At 55.2% G+C, this 20,928-nt stretch overlaps 1 protein-coding gene across 1 annotated transcript in view; it reads right to left on the reverse strand.

Moving 5' to 3' along the window:
- Window positions 1-12,712: 12,712 nt before the first annotated feature.
- Sh3pxd2b (SH3 and PX domains 2B) overlaps window positions 12,713-20,928 on the reverse strand; it is a 73,659-nt gene continuing 65,443 nt past the window's right edge. Inside the window, exon 13 of the mRNA XM_026401339.2 lies at window positions 12,713-18,762. Within this exon, the coding sequence (XP_026257124.2) occupies window positions 17,236-18,762 (1,527 nt within the window). The 3' untranslated portion in view covers window positions 12,713-17,235. The remainder of the gene's footprint in view (window positions 18,763-20,928) is intronic.

The raw sequence follows: 20,928 nt of genomic DNA on the forward strand, positions 1-20,928 counted from the left end.
GCTCATGGATTTGGGAGGAAATAAATGAGGACCTGCTTAGAGAGCCCCCATAAGGGGAAAAATCAGGGCGACTTTCCATCAGGTGGGTGCGCTTGATCGGAAAGCCAACCCAGGAAATCACACTGAGAAAGAGGAAGAATCAAGCCCTGAAGTCCCCAGAGCTGGGTCCCCAGATCTGGGTCCGGCTATGCTGTCTTCACGCCGGGGATTTTCAGTTTCCTGTCAGTGATTTTAATGGTGTTGCCACTGGGCCTGTTGGAGTTGAGTTTCCCTTGACCGCAGGTTGGCGCCGTCTTGTCTTGCTCACTTCGTCTCCTCAGCACCCAGGAACCGTGCCTGGGTGCCAACCCCTGACGTGGCAGGTGAAGGGCCAAGGCACAGCCGGGGTGAGGGACAGGATCAGTCCTGGTGGGAAAGGCCTGGAGCGTCTGCTGCTTTGCAAAGCCAGCAACCGTGAACGTGGACCCTCCCCAGAGCCCCTCCACGGTGACCTCTCACCCTCCTTGGCAGGATGAAGCCCAGCTGGGTGCTGTGCCCCTCTCCAGGGACCTGGGGGAGAGGGCTCTGTTCCCTCCAGGCTCCCCTCACTGTGCCTGGGCTGTGTGTGGAAGGAGACTTCGAGGTGACGGCAGAAGGGTCTGTAGTACCAATGCTTCACCCTGCACGGGGAATGTCAGGCCGTCACTGAAAGACTACACCCGTGTGTGACTAAGATCCATGAAGCAGGAGTCCTACGTCTGGGGCCCAGGTTGCAGGACACCGGCAAATGCAAATCATCTTACTGTGAAGCACCCACAGGCCGTTCCCGGGGCAGGCTTGATCTTCCTGGAGCCCCGGTCCCACAGTGTCACGGTCTCTCCATGACAGCCTGTATCATGACACGCCAGCAAAGTAGAGTGACTCTGTCTATGTTTCCTTCTAGAAGTGAGCCTCGAATTCAGTTGTGAGAGGTGGCTTGGGTGGGGCTGGCTTCTCTCCGATGCCAAGCATGGGCATGTGACTTAGACCTGGCCACTCAGGGCAGTCCGGCCTCCTGGCCACAACAAGAGGCTCAGTCATGGGCTCAGGACCCAGGCCACGCGGATGGACCTCATTCCAGGTCCCTGCTTCCCCCAGATCTCCCATGATGCCTTTAGAGCTCAGTCGTTGAAATGAATTAGTAAAACTCATCACCTCTAAGTAGGTCCAATCCAGATGGTGGAAGGCAACCTAGTCTCTGAGCCCCCAGGTTTACCAGGACTCTTCTGTGACCAGTAATAGCAACTCAATGCAAACTGACTTAAGGAAAACGCTCCCTGATTCCCTGAGCAGCCGGCAGGCACAGCTCGATCTAGTCTCCAACAGTGTCACCCAGATTCTCCTACTTTGGTTCTGCCTTACTTTAGTACTAGGGTTTGTTCTCAGGCAAGCTCGGCCGTGGATGACAAATATGGTCACCAGATTTTCAGGCTACATTTTGCCAGTTCTGTAGATCCTGCAGGAAAAAAAAAAAAAAAATTCTTCCTCAAAATCTCCAGCAAAGGTCCTAGGATCAAGTCCATTGGCTTGGCCTGGGTCCTGAGCCCATAACTGAGCCACTTACTGTAGCCAAGAGACTGGGCTGCCCTCATTGGCCAGGGCTAGGTCATGTGCCCATGCTTGGCACAAGGAGTGAAGCCAGCCCCGTCCAAACCACAGGGACTAACACAGAGAGAAAAGGAAAATGGGGGGATACTACCTGAAGAGAAGGAAATAGATCACAGGCAGCTCAAGCTGCAAAATGTCCACAAATAAACACGAATATCTGACAATTTGTATGTGTGTGTGCACACAGATTCAGCATCCATCATCTGAAAGTTTAAAATCTGAAATGCTCCAAAATCCTGAACTCTTCGAGTGCCAACATCATGCCACCAGTGGAAAATTTCACACTGTGAAACTGTGTCGAGTACAGAACGATTAACAATATTTAAAATCACCATCGGGCTCCATGTATAAAGTGTATGTGAAACAATGAATTTCGTGTTAAGACCTGGGCTCTGTCTCCAAGATATGGCCTTATGTAGATGCAAATAGCCCCAAATCTGAAAAGACCTCCAAAATACTTTTGCTCCCAAGCGTTTGGGATAAGGGACATTCAGCTTGCTACTTAATGCACGAAGTTGTGGGGTAATTGGATACAAGCTGATTCCATCAAATATATCGACATCAGCAATAATAATGAGACTACTATCCACCGAGCGTTTCCAGAGCCCAGTCCCGTGTAAAGCGTTACCCCCCCCAACCCCCCCCCCGCGTAGCTCATGCACTCCCACCCCCCAGCTCACACCCCCCATTGCACGCCCCACCTGACCCTATCATAGTAGCTATTTCTCATTTTTCAGGCTAAATCTCATGTCTGAATTCATTTGAACTCCCATGTCCACTGCCTCACATTAAGGAGACATAAATCAGAAGCACAAAGGGCATCTGACTTTACTCTTCCTCTCCCAGCATCCTGCTGGGGGGGCATTCACACAGCAATCCCCGTGCACTACAGTGTGCGGTCTCCTCCCAGGTCCTCGGGAGACAAGGTAACATGAGGGAAGGGTGGGGGCAGCTCAGTGGCAGAGCGCTTGCCTAGCTGTGGGGAGCCTGGGTTCAATCCGCAGTACCGCAAAACCAAAACAGACCCACCTAGACACTGGTCAGTCCAGGGTGATCAGGGACAACTGTCCCCTTGCATTACTCCCGGCCCTTCATTCATTCCTCCTGTAAATATGTGTCATGCTCTGCTGCTCTGGAGACAGAGTGCTACAGAGGCATCTGGGAGACCTCAGTGAACAGGACCCAAGTGTCCCCAACATCCCTGATGAGCCTTCCAGAGGAAGGGTATCTTGGCAAATTTTCTTCCTTACCTTTTTTTTTAATGTGGGGATGAGTTTTCAACTGAAGGCTTTGTGTGATCAGTGGACAGCAGATAGGGAAGCTCTATTAGGAACAGCGAGATGGTCCTCTAGGGACACACCTGAAGGAATTTAGATGCCAAGAAAGGTATACGGTCCCCAAGAGTTTGAAAGTTCCTGTCCCTGAGACACCCCGAGATAGGAGTATGCGGATCACTTAGAGCAGGAGCTTTGGGGCCCTGCAGCATTGAACACAGAAAATGCATCTTCACGAGGACCAAGAAAGGGCCTCAGAGAAGCAGCTGAGGACATGCCACGGACACCAGGGACACGGAGCTGTTGAAAGCTCTGTCCTGACCACCACACCTACTGGCCTGGCTTGTTTAACCCTAATCAAGAGACTGCTGGGAGAGGATGACTTCACTGACGGCCAGAGCAAGGTCCGGGCTCCGATTCCCCCTGCGGCACCGACCACAGAGTCTGCACGGAAGCTAAGAGCATGGGCTGAACAAATGGGCACACGTGGGTCCCAGGGGGAGCTTTTGCCGGCGACTTACAAGCAGTATGACTTCAGGGTTCCATTAAGTTGCCGAGGCCAACCTCAGATTTGTGATCCTCCTGCCTTGGCCTCCTGTGGGACACCACACCTGGTCTTGGGAGTTTGAATGTTCCCAACACAAAGCAATGACAAACGTCGGAGGTGACAGATGTGCCAATTACCCTGATTTGATCAGTCCATGTTGGGTACATGCATTAAAATGCCTCAATGTCCCCCTGAAATAGGTACAATTACTGTGTCAATTAAAAATAAAAATATGTTGTTAAACAACAAAAAAAGAAAAGTAACATGAGACCCCTGCCAGAGGGTTCCCAGTCCACTGGGGGTGACAGACACACAAAATCAGAATCTGAGCGCAAGTGCTGAGAGCTGGAGTCCTGTAGAGAATTCTCCCTTTTGTTCCTTTCACACAAAGGCCTCAATCTTATCAGGATGCAGTGGTGTTATGAAAAAGGTCAAGGAATTTCAGTTAAAATCAAGAGCATTTCCACCAGAGACCTCCCCGAGCACTTCTAGCTCCAGAAAAGGTGGCCCAGTGGGGTGGCCTTGGTCTCCTGTCACCCTGCGATTATGACAGGGACTTAATGCTCCCGGCTGCCGACTTGCAGAGTGCTACGTCCACCATCGTTCACATTTCCCATCGTGTCTGGGGGCTGGTGAGTTGTCCTGGTACCCCAAGGCCCAGGGAACTCATTCAAGAGGATCTGGTCTCATTCAAGAGGATCAGGAAAGGTGACTGGTGGCAGGACTCTCAAGGCATGACTCGGCCCCCAAGTTACAGTGCACACACGGGCACCGTCCCCAGGGCTCTTGCGGTTCTTCTGCTTTAATGAAGTATAAACCCCCAGGTCGGTGCTGGCTTGTCTCTGCCGCCTCCTTAATGTGGGCTAATCTCTCTCTCGAGAGAGCACGAGAGCAGGGGCAGACGTCCGATAAGGAATATTTAGTCGGCAACTAACTCTACCTGGCTGGAACTCACGGTCCCATTTCTCTTTCAATAATGCATTTACGTTTAGAGATACCTTCTATTTCTGTTTTGTACCAGGGATTGAACTCAGGGCCCTCGACCTCTGAGCCACGTCCCCAGCCCTGTTTTGTATTGTATTTAGAGACAGGGTCTCACTGAGTGGTTGAGCATCTCGGTTTTTGCTGAGGCTGGCTTTGAACTCTCGATCCTCCTGCCTCAGCCTTCTGAGTGCTGGGATGACAGGTGTGCGTCACGGTGCCCAGCTTAGAGCAAGTTCTATTTATGGACAATTAACAAAATTTTCCAGGTGTCATCATGGACATGAATGTGTTTAAGGAAACGGATTTAAGTTAGAAGAACTTGGTCAGTGAAGGCGGCAGGGGGGTGAGGCGTGCGATGGCTCTGCTGGAGATGTGGGGGCCTTACCCTAGGTTCCGCCCTCTGGGCAGCTTTTGTAGCCCTCACCCCTTCAGACATCTTCTCCAGACGTTCCCTCCCTCGTGAGCCTCACAGATCACCTGTGGTGACTTGCAGGCGGGGCTTCCTGGCCATGCTACGAACTTCTCTGTCTTCCCAGCAACACACCAGGCCTAGAGAAGGTTCCAGAAATGAGATGGCTGATCCTGAGCCCTCCTGCATGAAAAGAGAAGCTTCTGGTTGTCCCCCCAGGCTCGGGGCCCAGCTCCCTCTTCTGAGGCATTTCTGCCCCTGGGAAGACTCTGTCTGGGGTCCCTCTGCTGGGAGGGCCTGAGTGGCCAAGGGGGCCCAGCGAGGCACACTGGACCCTGGAGGAGCGCACATCTGGCTGACTCACTGCTGGGGGGCAGGACTGGCTTTGGCCTCTGAAGGGGGCACCTTGCCCCCCTGCCCCATGGGCGGAAGCTGCCCGTCTTCAAGGAAGTGCCCGCGCTCTCCCTCTGCCAACAAAGCTGCTTGCTGTCCTACGACTGGACCCGGAGGGCAGGTGCTCGAGTTGGCGTTGGACCGCGTCTTGTGAGGGCCATGACGGTGCCCACTGGCCACATGGGCTGCAGCCAGATGCTCACCTGCCTGACCTTAGTGCCTTCCTGGAGCATTTTGAGGATGACGTCAGCCACACGTGTGAAGAGCCTGGTAGGCTTGGAACACAGTCCATGCTTACAGAAGTGACGAGGACACTGATGTCTGTCTGTCTGGAGCCGAGATGGGCGCCCTGCCCCATTCCTTGAGCCGATGAGGCGGGGGAGGGGCGGGAGGGGACGCTGGCCCCTGAATGCTGGACCTCAGCCTCGCCGTTCCCCAGTCCTGATTCTGAATATGAGGTTCACCTCGGGCGTCCAGACATTCTCCATCCCGCTTCCTACAGATAAAAAGATGACTGAGGGTTGAAACAAAAAGGCAAGGAAATACCGGCAGCCCTTCACAGAGGGGCTCCCCCCAGGTGGCCAGACGAGGAAGAAGCTTCGAGAAACAGGAATTGCTTGGCCACCTGCCTCTCTCCTTCCTGTCCACCCTGCAAGGAGCACTGCTCTCTCCCTGAGCCCCTGGGGCACCAGGCTTGAGCTGGTGCTGAGCCCAGGATGGTGGCACCTGGGGGGCGATGGCACCTGGGGGGCAATGGCACCTGGGGGGCAGTGGTACCTGGGGGGCTGTGGCACCCCAGGGGGTGGAGCCTCCTCAGAGTGATGAACTGGACTTGTTCTCAGTTCCCTTCTGGGTTCCGGGGCCTGGCTTGGCCTCAGCAGCCCAGGGAAGCCAGCGTTTCTTTTGTCTCAAGTTTTATCTTCAAAATTCAGGTGCGGTTTGTAGCCCCTTGCGTGACCTCTTCCTGTGTGTTTTAATATGAACATAGTAAAAAGCATGACGGCCAAATTGCTCAGATCTACTCCCCCCACTGGCTCCTCCCATGGCTAGTTTTGGTGTAAAATGAAGTTCCAGGAGCTGCTCTGGGTGTGCCCACACGGCACTGCTGTGTGGGACTGGACTCCATGATCCTGGCAGTTTTTGGCATCCAGAAGCTACAGGAAACTTCTGTGCTCCCTTCTGCTTGAGAGGAGGCTCCTACAGGAAGGGAAGGGGAGCAGCCAGCGGCAACAAGACTTGCCTCGGGGAGTCTGCCCATGCCAGGGCTTGGAGCTGTGTCCCAACTTGGGCAAGGCTTCCTGTGAGAATGGGAACATCCTTTTCTTTGGTTGTTTTTCTAGTTTTTGTGGTGCTTGGAGTGCTGGGCAGGTGCTCCACCACTGAGCTACAGTCCCAACTCCAGAGTGTGGGGATTCTGCCAGGGGCGGGGGTGCACGACTGTCATCCCAGCAGCTCAGGATGCTGAGGCAGGAGGATCACAAGTTCAAAGCCAGCCTCAGCAACTGGCAACTTAGTAAGGCCCTAAATAACTTAATGAGACCCCGTCTTAAACTACAAAATAAAAAGGACTGGGGATGTGGCTCAGTGATTAAGCACTCCTGGGTTCAATTCCTGGAACCCTCCTATTCCCCGCCCCCCCCAAAAAAAAGTATAATAAAAGTAATTCAGCAAATCCATGTTCACAGTGAGACAGGGCAAAGGATAGGAAATGGCAGATAACACTCCCACCACCTGGCTGCTAGCAGCCTACAGGGCGGGGAGGGGTCCCATTCTCCAACACAAGCGATCGCCCCCTGCAATCCCTTCCTGTCCTTTTGGTCATGTAGGCAGGATGGGAGGAGGGGGCACGAGAAGACAGAAAACCTGAAATCTTTGGACCCCCTCTTCTATGGAAGAATCTTTCTCTCTCTCTCTCTCTCTCTCTCTCTCTCTCTCTCTCTCTCTCTCTCTCTCTCTCTCCCTCTCCTTCTCTCCCCACCCTCAAGTGTTCAGTCTTCACCACTACGGGGGTGGGGGGTGGGGGGCGGGGGGCGGGGAACGGGCGCATCCTGATTTTCAACACCAGGTTTTCAACAGCAGCAAGGACTTGGCCAGTCCTCAGATCTCCTCCAAGTCTGCGAAGTAGCTGCCACATTCTCTCCAAGGGACTTCTGCAGGCCTCCCCACGCTGAAGTCCCACTTGGGCCGGTTACTCTGCTGAGGATGGGAACCAACATGTGCCCACGCTGGCCCCTGCAACTCGTGCTCAGGGGCACAGAGTCAATTCCATACAGTGACGTTCTGAACAACGATTTAAATTTGGGATCGGCTGCAGTACTCCCCCAAGTATGTTCTGTGGGTGAGAAGATTCTGTGGCTCAATACGTCCTGGAAGCCGTGGATTCAGCCAGGTGAAGTAGCTTACATACCACAGGATTCCTTGATGTGCCCGTGGGGACATGGGACTCCAAGGAGGGGGCTTCAGAGGGTCCTCCCACAAGCGTCTGCCAAGTGGACTGAACACTGTGTCTGGTCGTCTGGAGGAATGGAGGTCCCATGAACACCCTCTGGAAACACTTTCATTTCAGGAAAAAGTAACAAAATGGAAGGTTCGTGTGCCCTGGGCCGGGGCAGTGGCCGGGGGCAGTGGGGCTAATCCATCCAGCTGCATGATTTTCCACAGAGCCGGGAACGGGCTGTCCGTTTTCAAATGGCTGCTTTCTGAACAGTTATGCAAGGGCTTGCGTAACACTCTGGTTTTGCTCTTGACTTACAAAGCCCAAAATATTTACAAGCCAACCCTTCAAGCAACTGTTTGCCAATTCCTGGGCAAGGTGATGGACATACTTGAAGATTGTCCATCTCTACTTCTGCTCTTCATAGAAACAAGGACTATTAAGTGCTATCAGGAGTGCCTGCTGTGAGCTAGGCAATCAGCCTTCATCAGCCTTCACAACTCTGGGAAGGGCACTGTTGTCCAGGTCTCATGCCTAAGGACACTGAATTTCACAGAAGCCAAGGGCTGTCAGAGCCAGGATTCAAACCCAGGTCTGATCGCCAGTGCCTGTCTATCTGTTCCCCGGTCAGGGGTTTATAAAGTGGATCCCAGGGGGCATAGAAGACAAGCCCCCCTGCATACTAGCTCACACACACACACACACACACACACACACACACACACGTATGTGTCATTGATGTGACTGATTTTTGCAGTGCTGGGATGGAACCCAGGCCCTCGGACCGCTGAGCAAGTGCTCTACCACAGAGCCTCACCCCAGCCCCTCATTCTATTTGTAATCTCTATTTCATTATTTGGTTTAGGTTTCTCCTTTAGACACATTAACTTTTGAATATTTTATCATACTCTATAATAAATCAGCTACTAAGTGGAAGCTGGTGACAGTTTTGAAGGGGCTCTCTCCCTCCTTCTGCCTGGGTTCGAAACAGGGAGATCAGGAAGATGTGAACAAAAGGTCAACTTGATTCTTGAAGGGGTGCAGGGAGAATCTGGACCAGGCATGGCCTGCAGCAGCCATGAGATTCCTGAGCCTGAAATCCAGCATCAGACATGCCCATTGGCCCTCGGGGGTACCCTTTTGAGGCCCTTTTATACTAAGGCTCCTGCCGAGGGCAAGGTGTGCTCCCTGGACATCTGACCCCAGACGGGAGAGGGCAAACCTGAGCCGTGCATGCCCAGCTCCCAGCTCCCTAAACATCGACCATCTAGAGAATTCCTCCTCCTCCTCCTCAGGGACACACACTGGGCTGGACAGCTGCTCTAATGGAGCCCTGTTGCAGGGAGGAGACCACCGTGGCAGAGGACATATTCTCCATGTCCGTTGGTTCATGTACTTTATATGCACATTAAGTACACAATTGTGCAGAGATCCTGAGATCCTCCGAGAGCTCTTACGACAAGGTCGCAGGGCAGACGTGGAAGACGGCTGCTCGTCCTGCACTGCAGATGACTGTGGGAAGCCCCACCGGGGGGACGGGGGTCAGAGGACATAGTAATTGGAGGACCTTCTGGATCACTAGATGATTCATTAGCTTTGAGCACCGGACACTGTCTCTAATTTACAGGTCCCTTAAGGAAAACTGTGTGGGAGGAAGAAAAACTCCCTTCCTGGCAGCAGCGTCCCAGAGTCCCCCGCATGGGGCAGCCTCACTGTGGGAAAGTCCAGGGGCGGCTCCAGGGTAGACCAGCAGCCCAAGAAGCCCTGATGACCACCAGCGCTCCCCATTCAACAAGGGCCTGTGCTCCCGAAGTGCTAATGTGGCACTGGAGCTCGTGGGCAGTGAGGGGCGTGACAGCAGGGACTGGGGTGAAGCATCAGGCTGAGGCCAGGCGGGGGTCGGGGTTCAGACTGAACTCAGGGCAGACTCAAGTGTGGACCTGGATACTTCCCAGGGTTTACGACAGGAGGTCTTGCTCCTGCGAGAGGCTCTGTGAACGATTTGGGGGCCAGTACATTTCAGAAAGCCAATATATATAAATCCTGTCAGAGTTTCCATCTGGAATGTTCCCCCAAGGCTCATGTGCTGAAGGCTTGGTCCCCCACGTGGCAATGCTCAGAGGTGGGGCTCCTGGGAAGGGACGGATCATAAAGGCTCCGACCTCATCAGCAGATTAATCCATGGATGGATTCCTGGCTGTGGGCTCTTAGGAAGTGGTGGATGCTGTAGGAGTCAGAGTGGAAGGGAGTCGATCCTTGGGGGTATGCCTTTGGGACTCTATCTTGTCCCTGGCCATCACCCTCTGCTACCCAGCTACTGTGAGGTGAGTAGCTTCCCTTACACCCTTCTGGCCATGATATCCTGTCTCAGTACAGGCCCAGAAAGTACAGAACCAAATGGCCACACACTGAAATCTCTGCAATTATGAGCCAAAATAAGTGTTTCCTCTTTTAAGTTGTTTTCCTCAGGTACTTTGTTACAGTGACAGCAAAGCTAACACGTAAATATAAATCACTGTAAAGAGTAACATTCACACTGCGTTTAATTACATAAGAGGCTGCTTATATTTACGTAAGATCTGCCATAAAGACACTGTTGAACCTTATTTAATACAGCATTTCTCATCTAATGTGTCCATGGAATGATGATTTCAGAACACTAATTGACGTTTGTTCTGGACACACTTCAGGAAATGCTGAGTGGAAAGATTATGGATCTGGGAACTGTCAAGGTAATGGCCTTTGGATTTATAGTTCCACGTTCTTCCTCTTAGTAGCTGTGACTGTGGGTAAATTGCTTAATCTCTCAAGATACCAATTTCCTCATTCCTAAAATGGGCATGATAATTCCCAATTGGAAGAAGTGTGGTGATGTTTATAAGAGATCATCTTAAGGTATCCAACTAACATCATGTCCTGAACAAATTTAAATCTTTTTCTTTAATTACAGTTAGGGTTGGGAAGTATTTTTTAATAAGGTTTTTAAGCCCAGGGAATATTTAGGTCATAATCAGAGGTGTGCATTGGTCAACAGTCTGGAGGGACTCAGTGCAGGGAGTTGGCTCTAGGATCAGAGACCACACAGATGAGCTCTGTGGACCAGTACAGGCCCCTGCTTGTGGGCGTGAGAGGCGTGGCACAACTCCCTCTCGGGGACCTCCTGCAAGGCCCACCTCCTCTCAGCACTGCCGGCTGGGGACAGAGCCTCTAGCATGGCAACCCTGCCGAGGAAGTTTGAGACGAGGTCAGTGCTGGCTCCGTGCCTCACAGGCCCAGAACACGGTGAATGCCCAGACAACAGTGGCGGTGCTGATGGTGACCGTCTTCATCACACACCGGGTCACACCAGGTCAGGGCTGCTCGGTGGCTCGTCCTCTCAAGGAGCAGAGCCCTTCTTCAGAACCTGCTCCTCGGGGATGCCGATTCCTGCTGATTCTGACTTTTGGGGGGCTAAGCCTGGGAATCTGCTTTGACAAGCTCCATGGTAGATGGTGATGGCCATGGACTCTTGGGCCACTGACTGGGCAGCCTGGGTTACGAGAGGTGGAAGAGCCACACTAGGAGAGAAGGAATGGGCATGAAAGAGGCTGCGCTGTAAGAAGAGGGTCCCGTGGCCTAAATCCTGGGCCCAGAGACACCCGTGGCCCTTGGCAAGGGGGACTGGCAGGTGCGAGGGTGGACGGCTGGGTCAAGTGGCCCTGGCTTTTCTGGAACAGCAGTCCTGGGCATGGTGTGTGTCTGTCCCAGGCACCACCTGAAGGCTAGAGGTGGGGCTCGAAGCCCCTGGAGGGGAAGGGGAGCCTTCCCCCCACAGTTCCCGCCCCCTTGCTCAAGGGCAGGTGGCCCCCCAGAAGTCCACGGCTCTGGCCGTCCTGTTCTGCGCTCAGTCTGATCTCAGCCTGCTCCAGGGGCTGGGCCACAGGCTTCCCTCCTTCTTAGGGGAATAGAAATCAGCATTTTAATGGCCATTATTCCTCTCTAAGGTGTCTCTGTTGTTGTATGTGAAGTCCCCCGCCCCATTTTTTTTGGTACCAGGGATTGAACCCAGGGGTGCTTAACCACTGAGCCACATCCCCAGCCCTTTTTATATTTTATTTAGAGACAGGGCCTCACTGAGTTGCTTAGGGCCTTGCTAAGTTGCTGGGGCTGGCTTTGAACTTTTGATCCTCCTGCCTCAGCCTCCCAGCTGCTGGGATTACAGGCGTGGGCCACTGTGCTCAGCTGTGAACCCCTTTTGAAGTCCACCATCCGGGGTCTCTGCTGGTTTTTCTCTTTTCTTTAGAAGATGGGTGGTACTGTCATTTTGTTCAAAGATTCACTTGTGACTGGGGAGTTCCACCTTTGGGGTTGACTTTGCCATTGCAAAATTATACACATCAGCTACTACACCTGCCTGTAATCCTGATGGGCTTTGGGAGGCCAATGCAAGAGGATCGAGAGTTGAAAGCCAGCCTCAGAAACTGGGCAAGGCCTTGTCTCAAAATAAATAAATAAATACACACACACACACACACACACACACACACACAAATACTGGGGTTTGACTCAGTGGTTAAGCACCCTTGTAAAAAATAAAATAAAATAACCGACATCAGCCTGCACCCTCTATTTGCTTGGGAGCAGGTGGCTTCCTCAAGCAGTCCCCGAGGCTGGGTTCTGGTTACACGTTCCATCTCCCATGGCACGTGGCATTGCCCAGCGGCAGGCAAGGCCAGAGATCGGTCAAGACTCCTCCACAGGGAAGCTGTCATCTTTAGGCAGAGCTGGGAACAGCCGGGAGCCAGCAAATAAGAGGACACTTTCCCCTGGTTTGTGGACACTGTAGCTAAAAGAAGGTGCCCTAGGGCCCAGAAAGGAGGCACCCCAAGTCTGGACAACACCCCAGCGCAGCCTGCACAGGATAAGATGCCGGGGGCGGGAAGCTGTGCGCCCTTCAGCCAATAAAACCCAGACACGTCATTCTCACAGCGAGGCTTGAAACCAGTCAAGCACTTTTTATTTATTAAAAACAAAAACCAAGGAACAAGCCTACTGGTCAGGTGACAGTCTCTGCATGCTACAGCTAGGTGCCCCTCACATCCGACACTCAGTGTTTGCTTTTGTGTCAGAAGGAACCTGTCACTTTTCCACAAGGGTATGGGCCGTGTTGAGGTACCCAGGGATCCCCAGCATCGTCCCACGAGCAGACACCAGCTGCGGCAATGATGCCCAGAGCCCACTGCTCCTGGAGGGATGAGAAGTGGCCTAGTAACGTGAGGCTTCCTGGAGCCGAAGGCGTGGCTTGTAGTTCAAGGTCCTGTCTCAGTGGGGTGCTACTAGTTACTGGGCACAAGGCACAGCCAGGCACGCTGGGGTGGACTGGAACCCTCCATTGCATTAGAATTGCTACTGCTATGTTAGCCCCGGGGCCTTCTTTTTCAATATTGAAAGCAAAGGCCACCGGCTATGGCACGATCTGGTCCTTCCAAGGACCAAAGAGGCTGAGCCCCCTCTCTGGGGCCAAGAAGGTTTCCTTTGCAGGAGACACAGAATCAGGAAGGCGGAATGTTGAGCCACAGTGGGCTGGAGGCTTTGCAGGCTAGCACCAGAGCAGGATGGCCATGCAGCAGGGGGAGGCCGCTGCAGAGGGACACTCGGAGGGTGGTCCATGGGCAGGTGAGGGGGTGGAGCCTGGCTGGACCTCTGCAGCTCTGCAGGGGACCCTACTCCAGGTGGGAGCAGTTCCTACCAGGGGAAGCAGAGCGCCCTCACCCTCAGGCCTCCTTGCAAACCCATCTCCTGCTCACCTGGGCCAGGTCCCACTGCCGCTGGGGAATCTTTGGTCTAAGGTATGGACGGCTGTCTGCAGTTCACACAAGAGCCCTGAGAGGATGGGACAAAGAGGTCACCCATGGCTAGGCTGCAAGGTGCCCATTAAGAGGTGGGCACAGTGGAAGGAGGGCAGTCAGGCTGTGGGGTTGCTGCTGCAGTGCTGGGGATGGGACGCACATGCCAGGCAGGCACTCCACACCGCGCCACGCCCAGCCCTCTTCTTAACCATGTCAGCTGCCATTTGAGGGCAGGAGTGGTTTCCTCTGTAGCTCACTCAGGGATGGACACTTATTATGTACTACACTTAGTAATAAGTACTACACTTGTAATAAGTACTTAGTAATAAGTACTGTCCAATTCCCTGCCCAACGTCCTTCCCCAGTCCTGGGCGGTTTGGTGCCTGTCCTTCAGTGTGGCACATCTATTCATTCCTCCACTTTCCACCTGGCACTGAACCTCCTGGGAGCTCAGAAACACTTTAAGGCTAAGAACTTTGCCCTAGAAACGTACTCTATGCAGCACCTTGTGACAGAGGCTCAAATGACCCCTGAAAGCCTGGTGTGGCTCTAGCAGTTTCCTAGGAGGGTGGGGCCATGAAAAGTGGTTTGAGCTGGAGCTCAGCTCTCCCCAAGTCTCAGCCTGGGACAAAGGCCAATGTCACCAAATGGTGAAGACTGATTCTCAGCAGAGAATTGGAGCAAAATCCTGTTTTACCAAGTGGTGGTTCTCAAATTCAGATTTTTCAGACTTGGTGGCACTAGGACAAGCTGTACATCTGCCCCAGCTTGTAAGATAAAGTGGCCGGCACAAGACAGTGAGCGGAAGTGAGTAGGCAAAAACCCACCAGTGCCCACCCTTGGCTGGCACTTCTCTTGTGACCTATTGAAATGTTTGACCAAGGGGTGGTGACAGCTAACTTCAGAGACTGGCCCCCTGGGAGCCCAGTGCACATTTCACCTCTGAAGGGGCAGGAAGGTCAGGACATGAGGAAGAGCAAGTCCCCCACCTGAGTCCCAGTGAGGCACTGATTGGATGAGGTGGGGCACGGGACTCCACCCTCATGCATTGCTGTGCACCGAGTGGCTCCTGTTCCCCTTGCAGGATTGTCTCGAGAATAAAGGAGGGGACGTGGTGAAGAGCAGGTGAGGTGACCTGTTGGTATGTGGCACGGTGTCATTGATGGCCCCAGATGTTTTCCTGGCCAAGACTCCAGGGAATTCTGCATAAGCTTCGTCAGTTGCTCCCAGACTAGTGAGCATCGTCCTGGATACCGTAAACCTAAGTCCCCAAGCAAGAACAGCGAGGAGGGTCTCTGCCATAGAGACCCAGACAGCTTAGTTGCCTAGGGGCATGTCCACCACTGCAGCAGTGAGCAGATACAGGAGTCCTCAGGCCACAGAGGTGACCCCAGCAAAGAACAGCCACCATGGAGGAAGGGGCTTCCACAGCCACACAGTTCCCGTCAGCACTAGAATAGTCTAAAAGGCAAGTTCTTTGACTTGCAGGAAAACGTCCTACCCACAGGAGGGCAGAGCAGGTCTGGTCCCACTGGCTGACCCGGTGGGGGGAAAGGGACGTGAGGCCACTGATACTCCTTCAGTGGACAAAGCGTGGAGCTCTTCGCAGCCCACGTTGGAGCCCCCACACCCTGGTCTACCCAGCGTCAGAGACGCAGTAGGTGCTTCCAAAATGCCTGAAAATGTCACTGAAACCAGAGGCGAATCAGAAAGAAAACCAGTCAGCTGTGTCTTTGGAAAGGTAGTCAGACCCTGTAAAGCAGCTCCACAAACAGGTTGATCAACAGGGTCCAAACCACAGGAAAACCATGCTGGGCCTCCCACGCGGAGGGCTCACATAGGGGTGGTCCTCTCCCACCTCCCGTTCCCCGCACTGCCACCTTCCTCCAGGTCGGGGCACAAATCAAGCCCTGCAAGAGAGAGCTCAGGCTGAGCCAAGGACGCAGGGCTGGCATGCCACCGTAGACTGAGTGGGACTCCTGTGGAAGTGGCCAGAGCCCAGGGTGCGGCCCGGGGCTGGGGTGCAGAAGAAGGCTCTCTGCACAGATCTTTGGCACGGCAGGTAGATGCAAGCATTCCCTCTAGCAGAGGGACACTGGGACGTGGCAGCAGGTGAACGCTGTGCACCGGAGGTCTCTGGGGCAGGGCAGGGCAGTGGGCTGGGTTCTAGGGCTCTCGTCACACACCAGCAGCCGGCACACAGAAGAGATCTCTGGGATGGGAGCTGGAAAGCCTGGGTCCCGATTCTACTTCTGCAGAATGGTGCCTCTTCAGTCAAATCCGTAGAAGGCTGCCTGGTTCTCCTGGGGTGTACACACAGGGAGATCTCCTCCGTGTGCCAGAGAGAGCAGGAAGCCATGGCAGGAGGGACAGGGAGGGACGGGCGGCCTCTGCCTGGCCCTGGGTGCCTGCCTCCTTCTTGGGCTCCTAATAACCATGCTTCGTTCTGCAGGGACCTGGCTGCTGGCCTGTGAGCCACCAGAGCCCCTCGTGGCTGGCAGGGGAGAGGCCACCTCAGCTCCCTCTGTCCCATCGGCCTCATCCCCCCAGGGGTACCAGCACAGGAGCAGGGAATAGGGTCTGTGCTAGCCAACCAGGACCCCACAGTACCCCCAAGCTGGGGCAGCAGCTGCTCAGCCTCCGGGCAGCCTGCTATATATGCTGCAGGGGCCTGAGAGGGACATCAGGTGGGGGAGCAGGTGTCCCCTGCTCACACCACAAGGAAGCCACAGGGCCACCTCTCCTGGCAGCCCCCTCCATGTGACTGGTTTGCCTTTCCCTGTGGGGGAACTTGGGCAGCCTGGTCAGAAATCCTCTTTCCTCTCTTCCTGGCTAGCACATCCTTGGCCGAATTGAGTTTCCTCATCTATGAATGGGCCTGGTGACGGAGGTCTCTGTGAGCACTAAACCATGAGTGCTAAGTGCCACGTCATGTTTGGCACCTGTTGGCTACTGGGGGGGGCGGTGCTCACGAGGGGCGTGGCTTGTGAATGGACCCTTACTCAGACAACCTCGAGCCTCTGGTCCTAGGAAGACAAACATGAAGTGACCCCAGCAGGGGACAGGAGTTCGAATTGAAGAGCCCCAGGTGGTGCAGAGCCTGCAGCAGGAAGTGAAGCGTGCTGGGGCCGGGGCCAGCCTGTGGCGCTGCTCAGGTCCAAGGCAGAAGACGGGAGCAGGGTGGCTGGTGGACCTCCAGGCCCCTCCTGGGGGAGCGGCATCTGCTGGAGCCTCAGAAGTTGGAGGGCCTGGGGCTTGGGGAAGAGGCCACTTTCCTGGGGACTGGCAATAGAGCTGATGCCTACCAGTCACGGCTCTTCCCGGCACCAGGCATTTGGGAGACAGTGAGCAAAGCGCCTGGGCTTCTAGAAACATGGAGAATCAGAGCAAGTCATGGTGGACCGGGCAGGCTGCCCCGTCCTGTGCCTGTCCAGGCAATGGGGGAGCCAGCGTGGAACTCCTCCTGGTCACAGGAGCTGATCCTGGAGGCTTGGGAGGGTCACCGCCACTGGTCAAGAGGAGGAGGTCTGTTAAGGCAGGGTGCTGGCGAGGACCCCCATGGAGCGGGGGCTGTGGCGTGCACCTTTGGGGTGCCACCACAGGGGGAGACCTGGCTCTGGGTCAGCCGCTCACTCTCCAGCCTCCCAGGGGAGAAGCCGAACTGTGGAGTCGGATAAATTAAGAGGCCATTAAATACATGGGGAGGCCGCGGGCAGCAGCGGGCCTCCAGTGGGAGGGCGCTAGGGCTTCTTCCTGAGGTAGTTGGAGGGGATCCAGCCCTCCCAGGAAGGGGCCCCGCTGAGGGCCTGGCACAGCCACCAGCCGCTGCTGCTCTTCTCCCGGACTTCGAACACCGTCCCCTCCTGAAAGCTGCCTGTATCTTCGTCTCCTTCAAAGTTGGCCACGGCCACATACAAAGAGTCCTTCAGGCCGTCGATGTCGGGCAAGGAGGCCGCAGCTGCCCTCTCTCTGTGGTCCTCTGCTTTGCCGGCTGCCCGCGGCCCCAGCCCGCCTTTGCCCCCCGAGGAGTTGGAGAGGAAAGGTTTGGCTTTTGGGGGCACGAGGAGGGCACGGCCGGGGGCAGCAGCTGCCCTGTTTTCACTGGCTTCCGGCTGTGGCCCTCTGATCTCTGGGAGGGGTCTGGAGGAAGACGAGGAGGAGCCTTTCTTTGGGGGTGGTGGTCTCCGGGGTGGGACCACAGGTCTCTGCTGAGTCGCCTCTTGGACAGGGACGGGCACATTCTTGGGCCCAGGATCGGTGGTCTTGGCTGGCCGCAGGGGGGCTCTGCAGGACAGCTCCTTTGGGCTGAGTCCATCCTGTCTGCCAGGCCTATCCTGGGCACGGCCAGGTCCCTCCCCACCTGGAAGGAAGCTTCGGCTGAAGGCCATGTCTTGGCCCCCAGTAGCCAGGGCGCTCTCCCCGTCCAGTGAGGATTTCTCCTGGGACTTGGCGGGCCTGAGCTTACTCCTAAGGTTGCAGATATCCACTTGGTCTCCGCCCTGAGGTGGCTCTGTCTTGGGGCAAGGAGCTGGTTTGGGCCTGACCTGAGGTTTGGACTTCAGGAATGGATTCTGGGGGACGGCTTCTGGCTTCTCCTCGGGCTCAGCCTTGGACTTGGAGACGGGCCGGAGGTTGGGCTTCCTCACTTCCTTGGCCAAGACCTTGTGGCCACACTCCAGCCCCATGTCATTCTTCAGTTGGAACAACTTGCTTTTCTCAGGTTTGGGCTCTGGCTTCCTGCCGTCCCGGGCCGGGGAGTGCTTGGCTGGAATCATTGGCAGGATCATGCCAGGAGGCTTCGGCGAGGCGCCGCGGAGCTGCTCCAGCCTCTGCCGCTCCCTCTCCAGCAGCTCCCCCTCCGACTTGATCATGGACTCCTTCCGCGGAGGGAGGCTGGGCTTCTCCTCCAGGCCAGGGTCTGAGATCTCCTCGTAGCCTGCCGACGAGGATGCGTCTGCGGACGCCTTCCTCAGGGCCTCCTTCCCACCCTTCCAGTCTTTGCACCAGGACATCCCAGAGTCGAGGGCACCATGCGGGGTGTCAGGCAGGGGCCGGGAGGGGCCCACGGCTTCGCTGCCCACGTTGTTCTCCACTGCCACTGCGTCCCCCAGCCGGAGCTGTGCCACCTCGTGGGGCAGGGGAGCCAGGAAGTTGGGTCTCGAGGCATTGCTGGTCTTCTTGTACTTGTCGATGAAGGTTGCTGGGGCCCACCCTTCCTTGTCTTCGATCTGAATGTACCACCAGCCGCTCAGATTCTTCTCGATCACCTGTAAGGGGACAGAGGTTAGCACGGTGGCAGTGTGGCATGAGGGCAGGCAGATCAGAATGGTCTGGAAGAACCCACATGCCACCCAGCGCTGGCAGCTGTGCCTTTGAACTCTGCAGGTTCTCCTAAAGGCCTATGGAGCCATTCCCCTGCCTCAGCGCATCTTACAGAGGGCAGGTTCTCGTCCAATATGATTTGTGTGTGTGTTTCTGAGACAGGGTCTCGCCTTGTTGCCTAGTCCAGCTTGGGACTCTGGGCTCCAGCCGTCCTCCTGTCTTAGCCTCCCCAGTAGCTGGGTTATACTCATGTGCCACCGCACCTAGCGGGTTCTTATACAATTTTGGATTCCTCCACAGTCACCCAGATTGGACTTGAGTGCAGGTAGTTAATTTGAAGTTAATACCTTCAAGTAGAGAAGTGGAGCAGGGGAGAGAGGAGGTCAACTGGGGCGTGAGCCACCAAGGACCACCTGAAGGTCCTGCAGACAGTGCTCAGAAGGGTCCCTCGGGGGTGGGACATTGATTCTGTGGCCACCAGCATCTCCTAACAAGGGCATCAACTCCCCTGCCGTCTGGGAGGTGGGACACTGCCAGCCTGCACGGACGTGTCACACAGAGCCCAAGTTACCCTGATCCGCTTCCTTGGTTGAGCACTGATGAAGTAGTCACCCAGTGGCTCAAGGACACCCTCATGCTATACCCAGGGTGCCGAGGCTGATGGAGTTGGCAGGCTCCTCCCTGTCTAGCCTCCTTGGCACCCACACACCCACCGACTGCAGCGGTGGCTGGAATCACCCACAGCCTGAAAGCTCCTGGGTTTCTTGGTTCTTTTTGGTGCAGGATCAGATGGCTGGATTCACATGGGTGAAGGTTCACAGCCCAGAGACTATGGCTGAACTGTGCTGCAAAATCCACATGCTGCAGCCTTAACCTACCCAGTACGTCCGAACGTCACTGTACTTGGGCGGGGACTTTAAGGAAGTAACTAAGTGACAATGGGAGGCCCAAGTCCAATGTGACTGATGTCTTCATGGGGGAGGGGATTCGGAAACAGAGACTGGGGGCCCACCACATAAGGACACAGGGAGCCATCCAGAGCCCAGCAGGGAGGCCTCAGGAGAAGCCAGACCTGCTGGCACCTTGATCCTGGACTTCAGCCTCTAGAACTGTGAGAAGCAAACCACTGCTGTGTAGCCCGCCTGCCTGTGGCGCTGTGTCCAGCAACCTCAGCAGATGAACACGCTGCCCTCCCTGGCAGAACGTGACAGGAGGTCTGACTATGCGTTCAGCTCCCTGTGATACGGGGACTTTCGTCCTATTGAGGAGGCAGGCAGGCGGGCTCCAGAGCCAGACCCTGTGGAGGATCCAGGCCTGGGTGAGAGGCTGCCGGGGGTAGAGGACTGTGGCCATGGTCCTGCTGCTGCGGTGAGGAGGCCTGGCTGGAAAGGGATGGCACCAACAGACAGAGCCAGGAGGCTGGGCCTGCCCGCAGTCCTGAGGTCAGTTTTAGCTCATGGCCTGCTTCCCAAATGGCCTGGGCAAGCCTCATGCCCCACATTCCAACCCAAGCTGGGATAATGATGAAAACAGCAACATCCACCTGGGAACTCCACTCACAGCTGCACCAGCACCGCAGGCAGGCGCTCGGTAAGTGCTGGCAGCCAGTGTGGTCTGTCCTTCAGTTGGAGCGGAGGTCCCTGGGAAAAAGCAGGTGGCACTGGACAAGCACAGGGAGCGAGGCCCTATTCTGTGCAGCACAGGATGAGCGCTGTGAGCGCTGACCACGAGGGCAGCGCTGGGCACCGGGTCCTCATCAGCACTCGCGTGAACCCACAGTGCCAAGATCAAGTCCCACACCCAAGGCAGCAGAAACAGGACCACAGACTGTGTACCAAGGAGGATCTGTTACACTTCTGCTCTGCGCACAGGATTGTGGCACAGAGACCTGGTTCCAACCCAGGCTCCGCCACTTACTAGCTGTGTAACCTTAGGGATCCATTTACCCAGCTCCTCTGAGGCTCATCTGTAAAAGGGGCTGATGATTATGACCTCGCAGGACTTCTGTAAAGGTTCATTATTAAGTCAGTTGACAAGATACATGCACTGAAGAGGCACGTGTATCATCATCACATCGTCACCGCCGTCACTGTCATGATCATCATCATCAC

The sequence above is a fragment of the Urocitellus parryii genome, chromosome 1 (genome assembly GCF_045843805.1).
Source record: "Urocitellus parryii isolate mUroPar1 chromosome 1, mUroPar1.hap1, whole genome shotgun sequence".
Lineage (NCBI taxonomy): Eukaryota > Metazoa > Chordata > Mammalia > Rodentia > Sciuridae > Urocitellus > Urocitellus parryii.